Here is a 21,033-nt window from a genome sequence, read left to right on the forward strand (position 1 = left end):
TTTGCAGGTAGCCCCTATTTAATGATCTTCATTTTGGTAGATTATATCGGATACCTTAAGACAAAATACACATATTTCAGTTCTTATTTTTGGAGGGAAAAAAAGGATGCATGGTACTTGATTTTTAGTCCCGAGAAAACTCAATCAAAAGATAACGCTAAGCCTAAAATAAATACAATATCGAAGCTTTCTAGTCATATATCGAGAGACCAGCACATTTCAGCTGCCCAAAATGTCACCGTAAAACGCAATAGAAGAGCACTCCACATCTCTTTCACCTTCGTAAAGTGAAATTGAAGTTCCTTCCTGCAGATAAAAACGATTTACAAGATGGTTGAGACCCGGCGCCTGTATAACGCAATTTGGTGGCTGTCTTGGCACTCGCGAAAGCTTTTGGGAGTGTAGGTGTTAATGTGGCCAGGGAAGTGGGCCAAGCCTTTTAGTTGAAAAACCTACATCAGATGAGTAAACTTCGTTTGTTGTGAAAAAATATAATGGAAAAGAAAAAGCTTGTTTTATTTTGTTTTCGGATTAAGTTAGTTGATATTAAAAGGTAGCGGAAATCAACTTAGGGAAAATATATTGTGTTTCTTCTCAGTGTAAAATTAATTGTTGTAGAATAATGGTGGATTATAGAGGATATTTTTTTCTTTTATGCTATGCTTTCTTTGAGTATTATTATTAAAAAAATTATAGTAAATTGATATAAAATTGAAAATGCAATTTCGTGCAATATAAGTAAACCTATTCTTGATAATGTGTACCTTGTATATTCTAGATAAAGTATATTATTATAACTGAATTTAGTTATGAAAGTAACTTTTTCTGAAGCCTCTCGGCTTTTTTAGGAAGGGATGCACAATTTTAATTTGTCGTCAAATGACAAGGGTGTCACAACGGGCTTTTAAATCTCTTCTCTGAGGTTTTACGTCTCATATGGAGGTGGGAACGAGACCTATGAAACTGATTTAATGCTTATATGATTGCAATTATTTAATATTATTAGACAGTTTTAGTAAATTTGGTTTTCAGTGTCGAGATCTCCACTCATAAAAAGCAATAATTTACTATTAAGCCACCTTAGCTTGCATTAAATACTTCAGAAAGATTATACGTTGAGTAAAAATACATATATATTATGCTTTTAAAATTTCAGAGTAAATAAAAGTTTTATGTTTTCGATTATATTCGCTAATACCATCATGAAATTTCTGAGGAAGAAACACTTTACAGAATTAATAAATAAGATATTTTGGATGTTAAATCATGGATTCATTATCAGAAGAAATATTTCCGATTTTAATTTTTATATTGAGGATGTTGATGATAATTAATTTTCTTACATCTCCCAGTTTCCTTCGATAAAATAAATTATTATAAACCAAAAATTGCTTTAAAAATGATTGCTTTTAAAAATCGATTAAAAAAATAAATTGGCAAAATTTTATTTTATTTTATAAGATTATTATCACGATTTTTACAAAATAAATTACAATTTTGCTTATCAAATTTTATAAGACAGCATTCTAGTTTAATGCTATTTTTAAATTCAAAGAATATTATTAAAACGTTGATCATAATGTGCATGGCATTTTCATTAATGATTAGAATTTTTTTTATAAATTTTATATTAAATACTTCTTTAAAATTTTAATGAGAGTTATAAACATTTAAATTCCAATTTTTATTGGAGGGGAGGGGGCTTTCGTGTACACTTTAAAGAAATGCAACTTATATAATTAAATATCATTCTATAGCAAGCAAAATATTTTCTTGATATTTATTTCATGTACACTGTAGTTTTAATTTTTAAATTTCCTTTTAAATTTGTATGGGAATGTGAGTATAACAGAATTTTTTCAACAGTAGAAAGTAGAGAGAAAAAATAATTTTGTCTCCTACAATTTCTGTTAAATCTTGTGAAATCACTTTACAAATTCAATACCTGCTGCAACGGATGTACATTTCTTGACACAATTTTATGCTTTATATAACCATATACATGTAAGTCCAAGAACGTAAAAAAATCCCTTAGTTAATAATAGTGAAATTCTGATTTTTGTTGTTTTCATTTTTCATAAATTAAAACGGATATAATTTTAAGTAGTAAATGTAATGTTTCTGAACTCAAATCTTATTTATTCAATCTTGATTTATTTTATCTTTTTATGTTTTCTCGAATGATAAAAATTTGTAAAATCTTAAGAAGATGGATGCCTAGGTAAATGAGGAAGGGTTATATGTTTCCATTGTGGCATCTAAAGATTCATAAAAACATATCCATTTTCAATTGGAAAATTATTAAAGATGAAAAAATTATGGAAATTTTAAATTGGAGATAATTGTTTAGTCCTTTCTAAATAAATTCTAAGTATAATGTATTTATTTTTGTAATTATCTCTTCTAATTTGTAATTTTCTATTTTTAAAAAATAACGATTTAATTCTATGACCATTTATATTATCCACTTATTAGTTTGACATGTGCTCTCTCTTTTTAATATTTGCACATGTAATATAATGATAATTTCATCGTATTTCTAAGGTTACCGCTTGTCATACTTTAATAATGCTTGATAATCAGTTTTTAAATTTTACTAAAAAGATTAATTTTAATAATTACATATCAAAAATTGATAATTTATTTCAACGATTTGATTAGCTAGGCATAGAAAAACGCATGTCTCGTTATAGAAACTGCATATTTAACTAAACCAGCCTATTCTAAATATGAGTGTGATTCTTTTTTTAAATATTGACTTATCAGTTTTATGTCAAAAATCAGCAAACCTCTAACAGATTACGTGTCATAACACTAAACATGAATTTAACGTATGTTTCTTATTCTTAACAACTTAATGACAAACACAAAAGTCAAAACATGGTATGCCTGCAAATGATAAATCATCTCTTTCATACCAAGTGGTAATTAGTTTCTTTCAAATCAAAACCAAACGCTATTTTAAGTATCGATTTACAGCTAAGCGTGTGATTATTTCTTTTTCAGTGGTGAATCAGAAGTATGAAATACGTTTGTCTGACGAGTTTGTTCTACGCGGGAACATGGCACTTCTGCGATGTCCTATCCCAAGTTTCGTGAGTGATTACGTGAAAGTGACGTCTTGGGAAAGAATAGATGGCTTTCTCATTACTCCAGGAATCATTAGTGGTAAAGTATTCCAGCCCAGTTTGCTCTAAGTTCTCTTCTTTCAATTTGAGACCCTTCTTTTTTCCTTTCTTTTAAGAAGAACCCTTTGATTTATGAAACTTTAATGACATTGCATATTTGTCTGGAATTAATTATTGCATTTATTATTCATTTTTTGTGATAAACTATTCTGTTGGAAGTAAGTTAATGTCTTTGAGGGTCAAGCAATGATGGTATAAGTATTCTTTATGATGAATAATTTTGTTGAAAATGGAATCATATTGAATAGATAAAATGGTTTTTGAATAATCTTTAAAAATAAAAATAAAAAATCTTTTTTCAAAAGCACCATTTTTTAAAGGTAAAAAAAAAAGTCCTCTCTGAGTTGAATATATAAACTTTTTCATTCTGTAATCTACAACTTATTTATGATCTGAAATAGATTGTATTTTTATTTCAATACTCTGAATGCGTTAAATTTATCGAACAATATTATTTTTATAATTCATAATACTCGAATAATGAAGATTAACCTATATATTTTACATATTTGCATTTTCTTAAAATATTTTTATAGTGATGTTTGATGCTTTTACATTACTTAGTAATTTTACCTGAACTTGCCTATTATATCGAATGATACTCAATCATTATCAGTATTATTTAATGTATCGCAATCAATATGAAATTATTCCATGAAATATTTTCGAAGAAAGCTGCAATTTTAACGAAATATCATTTAATTTGTAATGATTCTTATAACTGTCAATAAACTAAAATCAATGAATAATTTGCTGTAATAATTCGATGTCAATAATAGGGTTATTTTATTAAACAAAGACTAGAAATACTACAGTAATGTGGTAATAAAGCATGCCATTGATTATTCACTGATTAATATTGGGTACCTAATTTATTTATTAAAAAAAGAAATAATAGTTTTTCCTTTATTGTTTGCATAATAAGATTAACTAATAGAAGCAGTTGAGACATACAGCAGATATCTGAGTTCAAGAATTAAAATAAATCTATATAATTGTAGAATTATGCCAATAATTAGATATGTTCGAAATATTCAATGACATTATCCACGCACGACAGATGTAAATGATTGATGGAATTGCAAATAACATTTAACCTGTCAATTGACATTTGGATAAGTGTATTTCAATTTACCCTTACCAAATATTTGGGGGTTAATTGATTTTGAACTATAAATAAACGTCGTAATATTTAACAAAGGAATTCGTCAGAATGGGATTACGTGACTGTGTCGAGTTCGGTATGAATAATTCTTTTCTTCCATCAAAATACATTCAAAATAGATCTTAGAATTACGATAGTGTTTTGAAGGAGCTCTGATAGCTTTATCTGAAACAATAAGAAAGACACAATTTTTGTTGAAATATATAGTAAATATCACAAGTTTATGTTGTTTTGTAAAAGGAAAACGAAAGAACGAAAAAAATCATGATATAAAATCTACCTATAAAGTTAACTTGTGATAATTTCATACAATGCCTCATTGTCTATGGTAAATTAATTTATAATTCTGGGGATTTAATGAGCCGTTATTCATTTATATCAAAGATTGATTCGATTAAATAACTTTAACTTATAGTTATTCCAATAATTAATAAAAACTACGAGATTCCTGATAATTGCTACGATTATTTAATTATATTTTTGAATTTCAGTAAAAATTTTAATTTTTTATGTAATTCCTTTTCTCAAAAATATGAGACATCCAATTAATTCTGGGGATTTAAGGAGCCATTATTCATTTATATCAAATATTGATTCGATTAAATAACTTTAACTTATAGTTATTGCAATAATTAATAAAAATTACGAGATTCCTGATAATTGCTACGATTATTTATTTATATTTTTGAATTTCAGTAAAAATTTTAATGTTAATTTTAATTTCTTATGCAATTCCTTTTCTCAAAAATATGAGACAGCCAATTATTTTTAAGATTTTTGAAAGACGCGATGAATAGGAATAGAAAATTGTAGATTAAATTATAATTTTTTGAGAAATATTTATATAATGCCCGGTTTTAAACTATTTTTTTGCTATTAATTTTTATTCCAATTTGTTTCGTATCCTCATACCAGTAAAGTGCCATTTGTAAATTTTTTGACTTCACAGAGAAATTTATTTTCCGGTACAGCATTCATCAATAAACAGCTCATAAAATCCATTCCTTTCAGAATCAAGCATGAATGCAATAATTTATTTCTATACAACTCAATGAAACATTTACTTTGATACATAATTTTAAATTATTCAATTTATTATTTTCTTTTCTTGAAAACATTAATAAAATTATTTGTTTGCATTCAAATTGGAAACTTTTAAATTATTTTTGATTAAAATCGGGAAAGTTGTTATATCAATAAAAGTAAATAACCTAAATTTTATTTGAACTTATTTTAAATTTAAATGAAAATAAATTATTTAATTGAATGTATTCGTTATAAAATAAATTACTACATCAAATAAATTCATGAATATATAATTAAATTATTCATAAAGCCATATAGTAAATATTTTTTTATATAATTACACGATCTAAAATAAATAAAATGGATTATTAATGCAATATTTATTTGACTGCATTTAATATTCTGAAAACATATATCATTAAAAAAATACATTTATAATATACGTTTGTCAACAAATAATTAATAAAAGTTTTCGGAGTGAAACTTCTATTAATTATGAGTAAATGTTTCATAAAAATAATTCAACAAATTATTTTCTTTTGAATCAATTCTTTTTAATTTTTAATACTGAATATTATCCTTTTTTTAATTGTATATTCAAAATAAATAAAAGCTATTGAAATATCAATTTGCAATCATTTTGCATGGAAAACTATTTTAAGTTCTCAATAAAATCAGTAAAAATAATTCGGTATTGAATTTCATTGTACTAAAGTAATTATTACATCTATATTAAAATATGTCCTTTCTATTTTATTTAAAACGGAAATAAGAAATTTTCAGTAAAGATTAATAATCAGTAAAGATAATAAGAAAGTTACTATTTTCTTTTTCTTGCCGTTTACAATAGTTTGTCTAGTTATCAGTGAGTAATGTAATTAATTCAAGTAGTATAATGACTTATTTAGAAGCTTCATTAATAAACCGTAAATTCTTAATTCGAATTTAATATTATTTCATATGAAGGCTTTACTACCACTATCCACTGGAATTAGTTAATTTTGTTTTAATGTATAATAGGTTATTTATTTAATGATTATTTATTAATCAGTTTAATATAATTTATTTTATTTTTTTTTCTTCAGGTAAATATGGGATCTTGCAGAATGGTGATTTATATATCAGAGATACGACGGAACACGACAGCTCATATAGTTTTCGATGCCACACTGAAAATTCTGTTACAAGGGAGAAGAAAGTCAGCACTAATTATTCGAAGATCATTGTTACAGGTTAGTTTAATTCTTGTGTTTAATTAATAACACAACCATAAATATTCTAATATAAAATAAATCATAAATAAGGAATAAAAAATACAAGTTTTAATTCATAATGGTGCAAAAATACTGACAAACACTTATTTATAATACTGAATGGTAAATAAACGAAATAATCTAACAAAGCCTAAAATCTAATTAAAAAATATTATTATAAAAATTATCGAACATTCAAACAAGTAATTGAAATATATTTTAAGTAAAAACCATATATGAAGAAAAAAATGTACATACTATACAATAAAAAAAACTTTAAGTGTTTTTGAATAAATATAAAGAAAAATACATTTTTATTTAATATTCGAATAACTCAGTGGTACTTCATTTATTTTTATTTGTGATAAAATTCCTGACTCTTAATAATTTTCCTAAATTTTCAGTTATAGTGCTTCTTAAATCAGTAATAACCGAAGAAATATTGAATATCTGACATATCAAATAATTCGCATTATTGAATGAACTTTGATTGAAAGATTGAACATTTCTATGCGACCATTCAAATGCGTTTTGGCATAAGTACAAGTATAAGGTACATAAGTAAAAAGCAAAAGTATAAGATACATAAGTAAAAAGCAAAAGTATAAGATACATAAGTAAAAAGCATAAGTACAAGTATAAGGTACATAAGTAAAAAGCACCAGTACAGGTATAAGATACATAAGTAAAAAGCATAAGTACAATTCGAAAAGCATATAATTGGGATCTTCTAATCTTATTGAGTCTTTTCCGCTAAGAAGATTATGCCTTTTTCTTCTCAGTCTCTGCATTAATTCCACATTCCTGTTGTTTCAAAGAATAAACATTAGCATAAGATTCATCGCGACAAACATTTTTCGAAGTACGTTTACAAATTCTTTATATGGTCCTTCTATTGCATTTAAATTATTTTGCAGCTAACGTAATTGCACTTTCAGTTGTAACTTTTCGTACTTTAAGTATTGGGCAATCGGTGCTCAATTTTTTACTTGGAAAACTTTTATGGTGTATTGATATTTAAAAGAAATATAAAGGATGAATAAAATTAGAAAAATAGCGATGATTCGTATGAATTCACTTAATTTGAATAATGTAAGAATAAACATCGGCATAAGATTAACCTTAGTAATTATTTTCGGAAATACGTTTACATATTCTTTATATGGTCCTTTCGTTGCATTTTAAATTGTTTTGCAGCTACCGTAAATGCAATTTCAGTTGCAACTTTTCATACTTTAGGTATTGGGCAATTTCTGCTCGATTTTTGCTTGGAAAACTTTCACAATGCATTGGTATTTAAAAGAAATATAAACTGATGAATAAAATTAGAAGAATAACTATGATTTATATTAATTCCCTTAATTTGAATAATGTATGTTGTTTCAAAGAATAAACATTGGCATAATATTTACCTTAATCATTATTTTCGGAAGTACGTTTACAGATTCTTTATATGGCAATTTCGTTCTATTTAAATTACTCTGCATCTACGCAATTGCACTTTCAATTGCAACATTTCATACTTCAGGTATTGGATAATCAATACACAATTTTTGCTCTTAAAACACTTTTTTTTCATCTGAATTTCGTTATGTATTGTTACTTAAGTGATATATAACAGATGAATGAAATTAGAAAAATAGCTATAATTCATATTAATAATTTAACATAAAATTGAGTAATGTATGGAAACCAATGTCATGTGAGTATGTCATGAAGCCTCGATTTTGACAGAAGGCTTCACATTTTTGTGCTACAACATAATTAAAAACTCCGTTCGTCAGTTATTCCCAGAAAAATATCCATTTTCAACCATCATTATGAGATGAAGGGAATATAATATGAGAACGAAAATAAGTTTTGAAGAAAGAAGGAAAGGTTGAAATATAAATTTTGTTAGTAATAACCTCTTTCTAGAATTCAAATTCTATCTTTGGAACCTTAAGTTTGAAATTCACGAAATAATAGTTCTTCTGAAATTAATATGTATTTTCTTGCATCTTCAGTTTACCCACAATATTCGTTTAAAACACACAAAAGAATTTCTGATTCAGATCAGCGTTTGAGATGATAGAGAACCGTACAGAATTGTTCCAGAAACATTCAAAATGAACGAGATTCAACAAAAAAAAAGCGAATAAATAAAATTGAACGGATATCATGTGCTTTCCGACGCATGAGATAATTACCATGCCCTTCTTTCAAAATTGAATTTAGATTTTGTAGAACGACGAACAGCATTGGAAGTTTTCATTAAAAACATTTTTCAACTCTTCTTCAATTCCCCGAAAGAATCTTTAAAAAAATAATAACTTTCATAAATTTGCTTTTATGGACTTTCCAAGAAGGAATTCAATGTTCTCTACTTTATTGTTAATCTATATTTCCAATAAAATCCTATTAAAGTAGAAAGATGTAAAAGGATTTCTCTCTTTACACAGGGTTTCAGATACTCGTCATTAGATGCCTTAGAGAATGCAATTATTTTAGAATGGAAACAAGTTTTATTTCTTTAAGAATTCGTAATTTAGCTGCCATGTGGAGTAAAGATAATATTGACGGAAGCAAAATTGTATTGATCCATCGAAGGGAGATATGTATTTATCATTGCTTTGAGTTAGTTTTATGAAATATCCACTTTTAATTTATATAAAATGGTAATATGACATCCTGAAAGCATGGATAATACGTTGACGAACCAATAATTTGTTTCTCTTGTGTTATCAATGACAAGGAAAAAAAACTTTCTAAAGAACTCAAACTCGTTTGCCATTCTGAATATACGCATTATTATGTGATTAAGGGTACGAGATTTATATTGTAATTAACGGGGACAAAAATGTTAGGATTGTCGTATTATGCATACATCAGAATTATTTTCACATCATTCCCAAAATGGTGGTTGATAAAGGACTAATCCATGATTGATTGAAATAAAACCAAATAAATCGGATAATATCATTTATATCCTGAAGCTATGCACCATTAAAATATAAATTGAATTTTAGATTATTAATTGCGTTTTGATTCAAAATAATCAGTGAAGATAAAATATCTTTAAATTCATGAACATCATAAAATAATTTAATTAATGCCATGAGTTACTTTAGGGTAATAATTTGCATCTTCACCAGTTATGTTCAGACTGTTCTCACACATTACATTATAGTATTAGTGTCCTTGTGAAGATCATGATTGAAAACTATCAATTATCAAGATATAAAATATTGAATAAACTATTATTTTCAAGAAAAGCTAGGATAATAAAATTTAATATAACTTCTAATTTAAATTTATGTATAGGTGTTGGAAATAACATTTTCTGTCTATAAATGAATTTTTATAAAAACATTCACCTATTTGTGATACAGAAAGTTTAATTATAGAAATTATCACTACTTCATGTTTATAAAAAAAAACATGTATTCAAACAATATATAGAAGGTTTCTATATGGATTTTCTAAAAGAAAATAGATACTGTACTTTAAACAATTTAATCTTCAAATGGGCAATATTGATATATATTTAGACAATTCACTTTAAGTGAACTGTTTAAATATATATCAATATAATCCATATGAAGAGTAAATTGTTTAAAGTACAGAATTTAAGTAACTGTAAACCATTTCAGAAATTCATAATCACTATCATATGCAACAATTATTTCATATGTTCCCTTATTTACAAAAAGTAGATGTATTTTAATGGATTTCATTATTAATTAATATTTTAATGGATATTAGCTGAATGAACTTACTATTTGTTTATATATTTCAGAACCACATCACAATCAGCCTCCAAGAATAATGCGACGTACTAGCAGAGTATCTGTACCAGTAGGACAAAAGGCAACTTTGTCCTGCCTAGCTCAAGGTCATCCAGTACCAACCTACAGGTGGCATAAGGTTGCTGGAGAATTAAGGTCCCTTCCGGAGCTAGGATCTTCTGTTCGACAAGAAGGGGGAGTTTTGGTATTTCACAAAGTTGTTTCTGCTGATGGAGGCACCTATATTTGTGAAGTGAGCAATAGTGTCGGACAAGACAAAGTTGAAGCAGAATTAATCGTGGAAGGTAAGATTTCTTAAGAAATTGTAATAATCATTATATTTATCAAATTATGCAAAGTGTCTTAATTACATGGAAAATAATACCTTATGTGGATCTCTGAATTAAAGAAACAGATTTCAGCAGCTATCATGAATTAAAAATTTTCGTGAGAAAAAGGATACACAAATAAGTGTTTTGGTAAAAGTAACCAATACTCTACTAAAAAGGACCAATCAGTAACCGTATACTAGATACTTACTGATTAATTTTTATCAAATAGGTAATTAATAGTTACTTAAATAAATTTTTATGAAATATTTCTCTGAATACCTTCATGCATTTTTATGTTATCTTTAATCTAATAAACGCTATAAATTTCAAAATTTGAATTATATTTATTATGATTAAATTCATTCAAATATGTTGTCTAAATAAAACGATTAAATGATAAAATAATATTAAACACGTATATTAAAGGTATATTTTACTCAATACTTTTTTTAAGTGCATGATGATTGCCTTAACACATTAGGGGATCAAGAAGTTTTTCAAAATCGTGAAGTGCTTTGCAGAGTATTTTTTTTTTTTTTTATAAAACTAGAAAATATAGCACAAAGTAATTTTCAAACTTATTACGTATACATCAATAAGCCGTAGATAAATTTTAAAACTATCCCATTTATTTTTTCTTGTCTTTTAAAATAATATAATGGAAAAAATTATTCGTGTTCTTTCCTTCCAAATTAGGTTTACAAATTTCTAATCAATTTAATTGTAAAAGTCAGATTTTCGAGTATTTTTTATCTCTCTGATAATGGAATTAAGATTGGTACTGATCAACCATGTCTAAAATTAAGTGGATTTTGTAACAAAATATAATTAAAGAAAGTATAAATTGTACATAATTAAATTAAAATAAACATGAATTAAAAAATAATATTAAAAACGAAAAATAATTTTATATTCTTCGAAATCAATCAAATATAATAAATCTGAATATTAGAATGTTTGAAATATGTCCCAACATTCCGTTCCATTCGATACCATCACCATCTACAATGCGATCCAACTATTCTCATCACTATTTCAACAATCTTAGATTTCCTGGTAAACTTTACTCCATCCATCTCTGAAGTAACAATACACATTTCCAGAATCGAACTAATATGTACCTAATATGAACCCGAAGAGGACATCAGATCCCCACAAAGGCAAGCGCTTGAGCTTCTGCTTCTCTGGATATACAATGGATTTATATTATGATAGGAGAATCACGTAAGCCTTGGATGACCCCTTTTGTCATGGTGCTACAGTTCTGGCAGGATAGTTTGAGGTTAATTGGGCCCAATGTAGCTCGAATAATTATCTCTCTCATGCCCTCCCCTCTCTCCTGATCTTACCAATGTCTGCGATAGGATAACAGACAGTTCCAGATGCAATATTCATGTGGAAGAGCTTCAATAGATACCGTGAATAAATTAGGATATTTATGTCAATGGACGGGAAGCTGAGCTCCATTGTTATAGGAAGAGAGGGTTTGTTTGCCTTTATCTGTGGCCATGTTCTATAGCATTTTATGTGATGACCAACCGTATCGACTATTCTTTGCCGAAGATAGATGTATTTTGTTTCTATAAAATTTTTAATTGATCAGGACGTCTTGAATGATTTTTAATGAAAACTTACAGAAAATAATTCACTCTTGATAGAAGAAAGCAGCACTTAAATTCAGATTCAAAAAGCTATAAAAATTGGTATTATTTTGAAAATCAACGTTCATATATATATAAAATCTTTATGTTAGTTTTGCAAGTTACATTAGTTTCTTTTTCATGGCCAATTTCGAAATGCTAATTAAATTGCTTATGTTAATAAAACTAATTCAAGTATCTGAATCATATAAATCTGATTTGTAATAAATTAATTCGAGTATCTGAAGTATTTGAATTCTATCTAGTAACTTAAATGGTAATTAAATACAAAATTATATGACGTTTTGCTATATTTTCAGTTATGAAGTCTAATGTTCTATTCTCATTATCTAAGATACCCTTGTGAAGTTTCAAACTTAGAATTTAAATGAAATGGAATTATTTATTATAGACATGGATTCTGATCGCAGAAATTACTTTTTAAGTTTAGGCAGAAATCATTAATATAGTTATTAAAATTTCTCATGTGAAATGTTACGATCATATGAAGCGATAAATTTGAAGATGCGAATTTCCTCTATTATAAATTGTATTTTATTTCCATAAATCTAATGCCATAAAATATTTGATGCCTCAACCATATATATTATGCAGGTTGCATCCGTATATATTATACATACATTTAGAGCTAAGTGTTTTTATTAAACAGTATTATCTTTTATTTGCTAATCAGAGCATTGAAATTTCAGTAAATTGCATGATTTTTGAAGTTTCAATAAGGAAGAGTATAAAATAAAACGACGGCGATCATATCTGAAGTGCAATGATTATAAAAAAAGAATTATAATAAATATGAAAACTGAATGTAACACAAAAATTTCTACTGTATTCTTTATTATTATTTAAAGGCATTACACAATAAATCATTTCTATAGTTTGCATGGAAATATAAATATAACAATAGCAATTGTTTAAATTTTTAATAGAATTTTAAAAGTATCCCAATCATTTACTCATCTCTTGAATATTAATATATTTGATTTTTGCTATAAAATAATAATACGTATAAAATTTAAATGAAATTCAACTTGCGTTACCTATTGAAAACGAGGACTTTGTTGACCAATGTATTATCTAAGAAGCTGAAAATAGTCCTAAAAGCATGCAACTTCAATTTTTAACAATATTATACGGTAATCTTTTAAAATAAAATCATTCGCTTGCTGAACATTTAAAATGCTTGAAATAGACCCTGCTCAGAACAGGAAGTATAACAAAATTTAAGAGATACATTTCAAACATATCTCTTTTAACGGAGAAAAAGAAATAAATGTTTGGCATCATTTCATTTATTCTATCTCAAAAGAAATTTCTGTTGCATTGCATTTAGAAAAGAACTAAAATAAATATTTTCCAAAAAAAATAGTATTGCTTTTACTTAAATGTTTAATATAAATTCTTTTCTTTTATAAAAAAGAAAATCTTACTAGTAAAAATCATCATTAAATAAATTTCTCTTAGCAGAACATGAGTACCGTTTTCTTATATAAAAAGCTAAAAATAATTCTAGTATTTCGTAATCACTTAACCTGAAGCTAACATAAAAGAACCTATTAAAAAGCATATTTGCATTTAACTGAAATAGAATATACTATGCAGAAATAGTTAAAATTAATTCTCTTTTTAAATGGTATTTAACTTATCTATTTAAATGGTATTTAACTTATCTATTTAAATGGTATTTAACTTATCGAATGGTATTTAATGGTATTTAACTTTAATGGTACTTAACTTTAAAGGCTTAGTGAAAAAATTAACGAGAAAAACAGTGCTATATTATACATATATGTGGCAATACCTTAATTTAAGACTAGGAAATGCTAAAAAAAATTAAATTTCGTCTATTCATTCTGAAGTAGCCAAAATTTTCATATATGCATTTTTAATACATTATTCTTTTATATAGGTTGTCAATAAATAGCAAAAAATTTTCAAAGACATTGGATATTACATAATTTGAACTACAATTAAATATTTTTGGAAAAATTAGTAAATAAATTACTTAATATTTTGGTATATCAATGAAATCAATCAATGTTCCATACAACAAAATAATGAAATCACCATTTAAATTCAAACAAAATTCCACCAATAATTTTCTATTATAATTTTTTCTAATTTAATTTATATAAGATATAGCTAACTAATGAATTGAAAAAGTTTAAAAACCAAGCTTAGCCTTATTTTTGAAAGTGAAAATGCTCGTAATGAAAAATTAAAAACTCTTGCAGTAGCGGTTCATGATCCTAAAACTTATCGGTTCTGTAAAAATATTTTTTTCAAAAGACTATCATTTAGAAATATCGATATATGACCTAAAAGGTTTTAATAATAATGGATTCGCATATGAGATTTGTTGCATTATTACACACACACACACACGCATATATATATATATATATATACATACATTATTAATGACTGTTATTTGATGGAAATTCCTTGTAGGTTATTTCTTAGAAAAAAAATCAAAAGTTACAGTTAGATAATACATTTAAGTATATTGGTAAAAGGCATAATAGCCTCTTTTCATACATAGACGCCCATATTCACTTAATATCCTCGATAAAGCTAGTCTAAAAGTAAATGCCAAATAACATATGTAATAAATGATCTGCAGCTTCCATTGTTTCATACAAATAATAATTAACAATAATCCATCCATCATAAAAATTCTTATTTAAATAACACTTTAAAAATTGCTTTCGTCCAATTTTTTTCGAAATGTAACATCTAAAAGAAAAAAAATATGAAATTCAATAAAGCAAATGTGTTTGCGTCAAAACAATAAGAATCGGAACTAAAACTTATAAATATCCAATAAAAGTGACAAAAAAAAAAAAAAAAAAAAAAAAAAAAAAAAAGACGAGAGGAACGAATGCGAGCTTTCAAATAGGAAGAAAAAAAAAACAAAGAATCAATTTGCCGCGTTCATGCCGGGGGTGGTCTTATTGCAATTCCAGTGTTTCAGGATTGAAAAGAGTTGCATTCGTCTCGATCAATCAATCAGTTGTATGTGCGTTGGGTTTTCATGAGCTATCCACTGAACCAACCTACGTTTTTCCTATTTATTGATTCATCTCTTGCCTTATTTCCATATTTTTATTGGCTTTTTTTTGGTGATCATTGTAATCACAGAGTAAAAAAGTAAACAAAGAGTATCAGCAATAAAATTATATTTAAAAAGACTAAGATGCAAATTTAAAAACAATAATTGCATGAATTGTAGCTTATGAATGAGCAGCCAATAATCTCGAATTAATAAATAATTATTAATTTTATTTTTGCTTTTTATTTATCATTTCATTTCATTGGTGATCTTTTAGATCATTTTAGTGATCAGAATTTAAAAAGCACACATTTGATATCGTTTTGCTGCTGTAAGCCTAAAATATCCATTGTTTAATAAGGATTTGTGCATACATCCAATGAAAATGTAAATATTGATCGAAAAACAACTGCTTCAATTTGTAAATATTAAGTTTGCAGATCATGGGTGAAGCAGTTTCAAACTATTGTAAGCAATCTTCTATTGTTTGCAGTTGTTTCGAATTTCTAAAGATATTCCTTGTTTTCAAACAAAGATAAACACCATTTATTTACATATGTAGTAGGAAAATTCATAATAAATAAAGATAAAAATGTCCTTTTATTTCCTATAATTACCTCCAAGGTTTATATGAATATTCGTTTTATGAAAGTATAAGAATAATCAAAAGGAATTTGCATTGTTTACAGAAACATTATCTAATCTGGTATGCTTTCCTTCTTGACAGGGTTTGAATATATTTATATAATAATTAAACATGATAGGATTTCTGCATATATTTATATAATAATAAAACATGATAGAGTTTCTACATATATTTATATGATAATAAAACATGATAAGGTTTCTACATATATTTATATGATAATCTCCAATCAAGGAAATATTTGAAGAATAAGATTATCTAAAATATCCAGAATTACTATTTTTCCTCCCTTTAATCTTCACTATACATATATGAATGAATTTTCTTTAATTTATCACAAACTTCTTTTTAAAAAAAATCACATTTGTTTTTGAATTTGAATCAGGACTAAATTTCGTAATTTATTCTCACTATCTAAAATAATAATAAAAAGATTTTACATATCTTTAGGCCAAACCATTAAAATAGAAATACTAAATTTATTACCTGTTTACTTTGATTCCGGAAGGTAATATTCGCTTTTTGAAATTTTAATTAATTAATAACTTACTGGGATTCGAATTTTTTCCTTGAAAGAACCGATAATATTATTACTTAAGAATAATTTTTTATAACATTTTGAAATCAGTAAAAAGTTTTAAAAAGTTTTTTTATAATGATGCTAATTTACTTGTCTTGTAATTTTTCCTTTGGGTTTTTTTTTTTCAAAAAAAAAAAAAGCTTAATGTTCAACAAAAGTTGTTGCAATGAAATTAAATTTCTTTCAATGAATTCTAACTGCTTTCATTGTTTAATACAATGAGTAATCATTTTCTTTTCTCATAATGGTGAAAACTAAAGAGGAATATTATGAATTAAATACTTTATATAAGAATTAAAAAAAATAAATTTAAGATACATGGAAATGTAATACGGAAATAGACGTTATAACTTTTCTGTAGTTACGGTTTTAATGACAGTATTTTTTTTTAACCGATAATATTATTGCTTAAGAATAATTTTTGTAACATTTTGATGTCAGTAAAATTTTTTTTATAATGATGCTAATTTACTTGGCTTGTAATTTTTCCGTTGGATTTTTTTTTCCAAAAAGAGAGGCTTAATGCTCAACAAAAGTTGTACTAATGAAATTAAAATTCTTTCAATGAATTCAAACTGTTTTCATTGTTTAATACAATGAGTAATCATTTTCTTCTTCCACAACGGTGAAAACTAATGAGGAATATTATGATCTAAATACTTTTTATAAGAATAAAAAAAATTACGATACATAGAAATGTAATGCGGAAATAGACGTTATAATTTTTCTGTAGTTACGGTTTTAATGACAGTATGATATCATGGGATATGTTTCCATTACAAATGTGCAATGAATAAAAAAGGAGAAAACCTCTCCTTTTCGTTAAAAGAATGCCTATTACAATTTCATATTTAAATATACTTTAAATATAAAATCACGAACCTTACACAATCCATAGATATTTAGCGAAGCACAACAATGGATTCTTGTGAAATCAGATAGATATTAATTGTAACTAGTTTTCAAATTAATCCTAAAATATAATTTTTAATTAAATAGAATTCCGTTTCTGATAATTTTCATATGCTTCCCATTTTCATTTTAACTTTCTCTATACCTAAATTTTGTAATTTTCAAAATACATTTATTTTTTTAAATTGACAGAAATGACAAAATTTAAAATGACAGGTGCATTCTTCTCACACACGCTTAAATGTTAAAAGATACTTTTCTCGTTCGGAAAATTCAAATGCATAGCATTCAAGATGATTTCATTGAGAACCTGTTAGGATAATATATTTCAACTATAAATTCCAGAAATATAACAGGATTCCTTCATACAATTATTTTCTTCTATTCAACATTTTTTTAAAAATAATTATGCATAAGAAATTGGTATTGATTTATTGGTATTGACTGATTCATTTTTTAAGGGATTTATTTTTTTGTTCTTGATATAAAGTAATGTCAAAATAAACATTTTAATATATAATTATTCATTAAATTTGGTTATCAGTAATATCTAATAATGAAATTTGAAAGAGATAAAGGAAATTATGTCGAATCAATAAGATTTTTCATTTGTATGTGCAAGTTAATTCTTGCTTTATGAATGAAAATTACAAATAGATGATTAATAAAATATTATTTATTAATCATCTATTATTATTTATTATTATCTAATCATCTATCTAATTATCTAATCATCTATTATTATTTCATTTATTATTATTTATTGCTAAGTAAATAAAGGAATATAATAAAGGTTTGAAAGTACAGGAGTTTGGAGAATTTCTAAGACAAAACAGCTATAAAAGGTTTTCCTCAATGAACGTAGTAGGCAAGTATTAAAATGCAATATCAAAACAATTGTGTTTAAGGAACGGTTGTGGCTCCTTTATTGATATACCGATTCCATATATTCTTTACCCCAATAGTCATAAAAAACGCCCTTTCTCCTTGCGATCTAAGAAATTCAATTAAACCCAATTAGAAAAATATTTCATAATGAAATAATCTTTTTCTAAATCTGTTTATATAACAAACTTCTCTCTGCAAGCAAAAGGCGTGATCTTACTAACACCTTTTCGAGCTGACTGTTAAATATATTTTCATTTTCCTCCTCCTTCTCCTTGTAAAAAATTGTGCAGCTTGGATAATGCAACGAATGCCTTCTATAGCGTTAGTGAATTGCAGTTACGAAATATATCTCTTAGCATGAACCTAGACTTTTTACTGAGTATTTCTTGATAATAAATATTTTGAACGCTGTTTTTTCTATAGATTAAACCTATATTTTCCACGGATCTGTAATTGTAGTCACACTATAATGTACACAATTTAAGAAAATCTGGTTACTAAGCTAGTACTTATTGAATTTGCACGCATGTAAAATACGTATTCACATGTTAAACTTTGGGCATATTCAGTTCAAAATTCAGTAAAAATTTGCATTTTAGATGCTATATTTGAGTACGAAATTTTATCTATCTAGTTTCTTACGTTTTAAAGTTATCAAATTCACTTATATTCAAATATCCAAATTGTCAGATTTTCTGTGAGTAAATTGTTTGATGATTGAAAATTTGATAAAAATTTGCAGCCTATTTATCAAAATTCATCCATTTAGTTGAAGGTATTCTTGAGTTCACAGACAGGTATAACTTCAAAAACAGTAAAAATACCATGTATTATTTCTAGACATAAAGCCTATAATTCTTTTCTGAATGAAACAAACGAAATTTTGTATATATATATATATATATATATATATATATATATATATATATATATATATATATATATATAATACACAAACAATTCTAAATTATATAATTACTTAATAAAATTACCACCATGACATGTACATTATGTTTGAGTGAATTAAAAGCAGAATTTCACAAATGAAGGAAACAAACACAAATATGAGTATTGAAGAAATATCAAATTGAAAAAAAAAATGAAAAAAAAAATGTCCTAAGTCATGATATGTAGCAAATTAATTTATGAAAATGGGAGATAACACTTTTATATTTGCTGAAATTTTAAACAAGTCTGCAATACAGCATGGAGTTTCATTCTTAGAAGAAGATATATTATTCTGACACATATCCGAATGAATTAAATCACTAATGATGTATCAAATTTAACTGCCAAATCCTTACGCTTTCAAAATCCGATGTTAAAAGATATTTAAAAAATTATATTCATCAACCCTGCTGTGTTTTCGCTCCGAACTTGTAATTAATTATTGCTGTTCGAAGAAATCACTTTTTAAAAATTCAAAGGAACAGATGTTGGCGACGTTTTGAAAGGTCCATTTCTTAAATACAAATTGTTATTTTAAACTGGAATGTGATATTTTTTAATTAATTACGCTGAGAAATCTAGTTAAATTTACAACAGTTGACATCTTTAATATTAATCCTTACCAAGAAAAGATTTATGGAACTTTGTCAAATCTTTTTGGGAGATGAGATTTTTTTGCGTTCTTTTGCTCAAGAAATCTTTTAAGATAGCTTTGTTTATTTTTTAATCCTTAATTAAGGCGAAAGAATTAAAAATATTAAAACTCTGTTTCCAATTTGCTACATAGAGTCGTAAGTAATTGCATGTCTTCTTGGAAAGCAGGAAGAAAAGAGAAAATTTGGTTTAGCTATACACATTTCAATGATGTATAGCAAAATCGCATTAATTGTTTCTCCATTTTCAATTTATTTTCTAATTAATTAATAAAGTAATTAATTTTTAATGTTTTGATTTAAACAAAAAAGTTTTTATTTATTTAGTTAACTATGCCTATAATATAACAGAAATTTTGCCATGGTTACTTTCATATCAACACCGTTTTTCATGTACAAAATCGTAATTTTAATATCTTATTATTGATTTCTTGTCCTATGTATATTAGTTCCCTTTTCACTCTTTATGAATGGGAGGCACTGATGAAAACGTAGTATCACTTTTTGCCTCTGCAGTAGTTAAATATTTTCAGCCCGTATGCATATCTTGTTAAGTCATAAATGTACTGTCCAAATTCAACATCTTTCCTTCTATAATGGATAGTAGAAGGAAGATTTTAAAGGTTTTTCAGCTGCAGAAAAAAAAAATTACTTCACATCAGATCACTTTTTCATGTACAATATTTTAATCTCTCCCTTACTCTTTATATTGCTAATTGTTCTTTAGATACTCTTAATCTTTATTTCTGCTGTAAAATGTTTAAATTATATTTATTTCTATAAAATTAAAATGTTTCCATAATTTTGAAGGATCACAATGTTAAAAAAACTCCGTTCGCTCCAATTTTTAGACATGTGTCCTCTTTAAGCGTAAAATATTCACTATTTTAATTCAATCTAATTACAATAGTAAGCAAAACAAAATATGCAGATATAAAATATAAAATGTAAAAAAGGGTAATTGT

At 25.9% G+C, this 21,033-nt stretch overlaps 1 protein-coding gene across 1 annotated transcript in view; it reads left to right on the forward strand.

Annotated features, from left to right (window-relative positions):
- Positions 1–21,033, forward strand: part of LOC129981637 (cell adhesion molecule Dscam2-like) — a 506,908-nt gene that overhangs the window by 173,732 nt on the left and 312,143 nt on the right. The window contains exons 3-5 of the mRNA XM_056092554.1: positions 3,007–3,168; positions 6,465–6,611; positions 10,411–10,704. Coding sequence (XP_055948529.1) covers positions 3,007–3,168; positions 6,465–6,611; positions 10,411–10,704 — 603 coding nt within the window. The remainder of the gene's footprint in view (positions 1–3,006; positions 3,169–6,464; positions 6,612–10,410; positions 10,705–21,033) is intronic.

The sequence above is a fragment of the Argiope bruennichi genome, chromosome 8, assembly GCF_947563725.1.
Source record: "Argiope bruennichi chromosome 8, qqArgBrue1.1, whole genome shotgun sequence".
Lineage (NCBI taxonomy): Eukaryota > Metazoa > Arthropoda > Arachnida > Araneae > Araneidae > Argiope > Argiope bruennichi.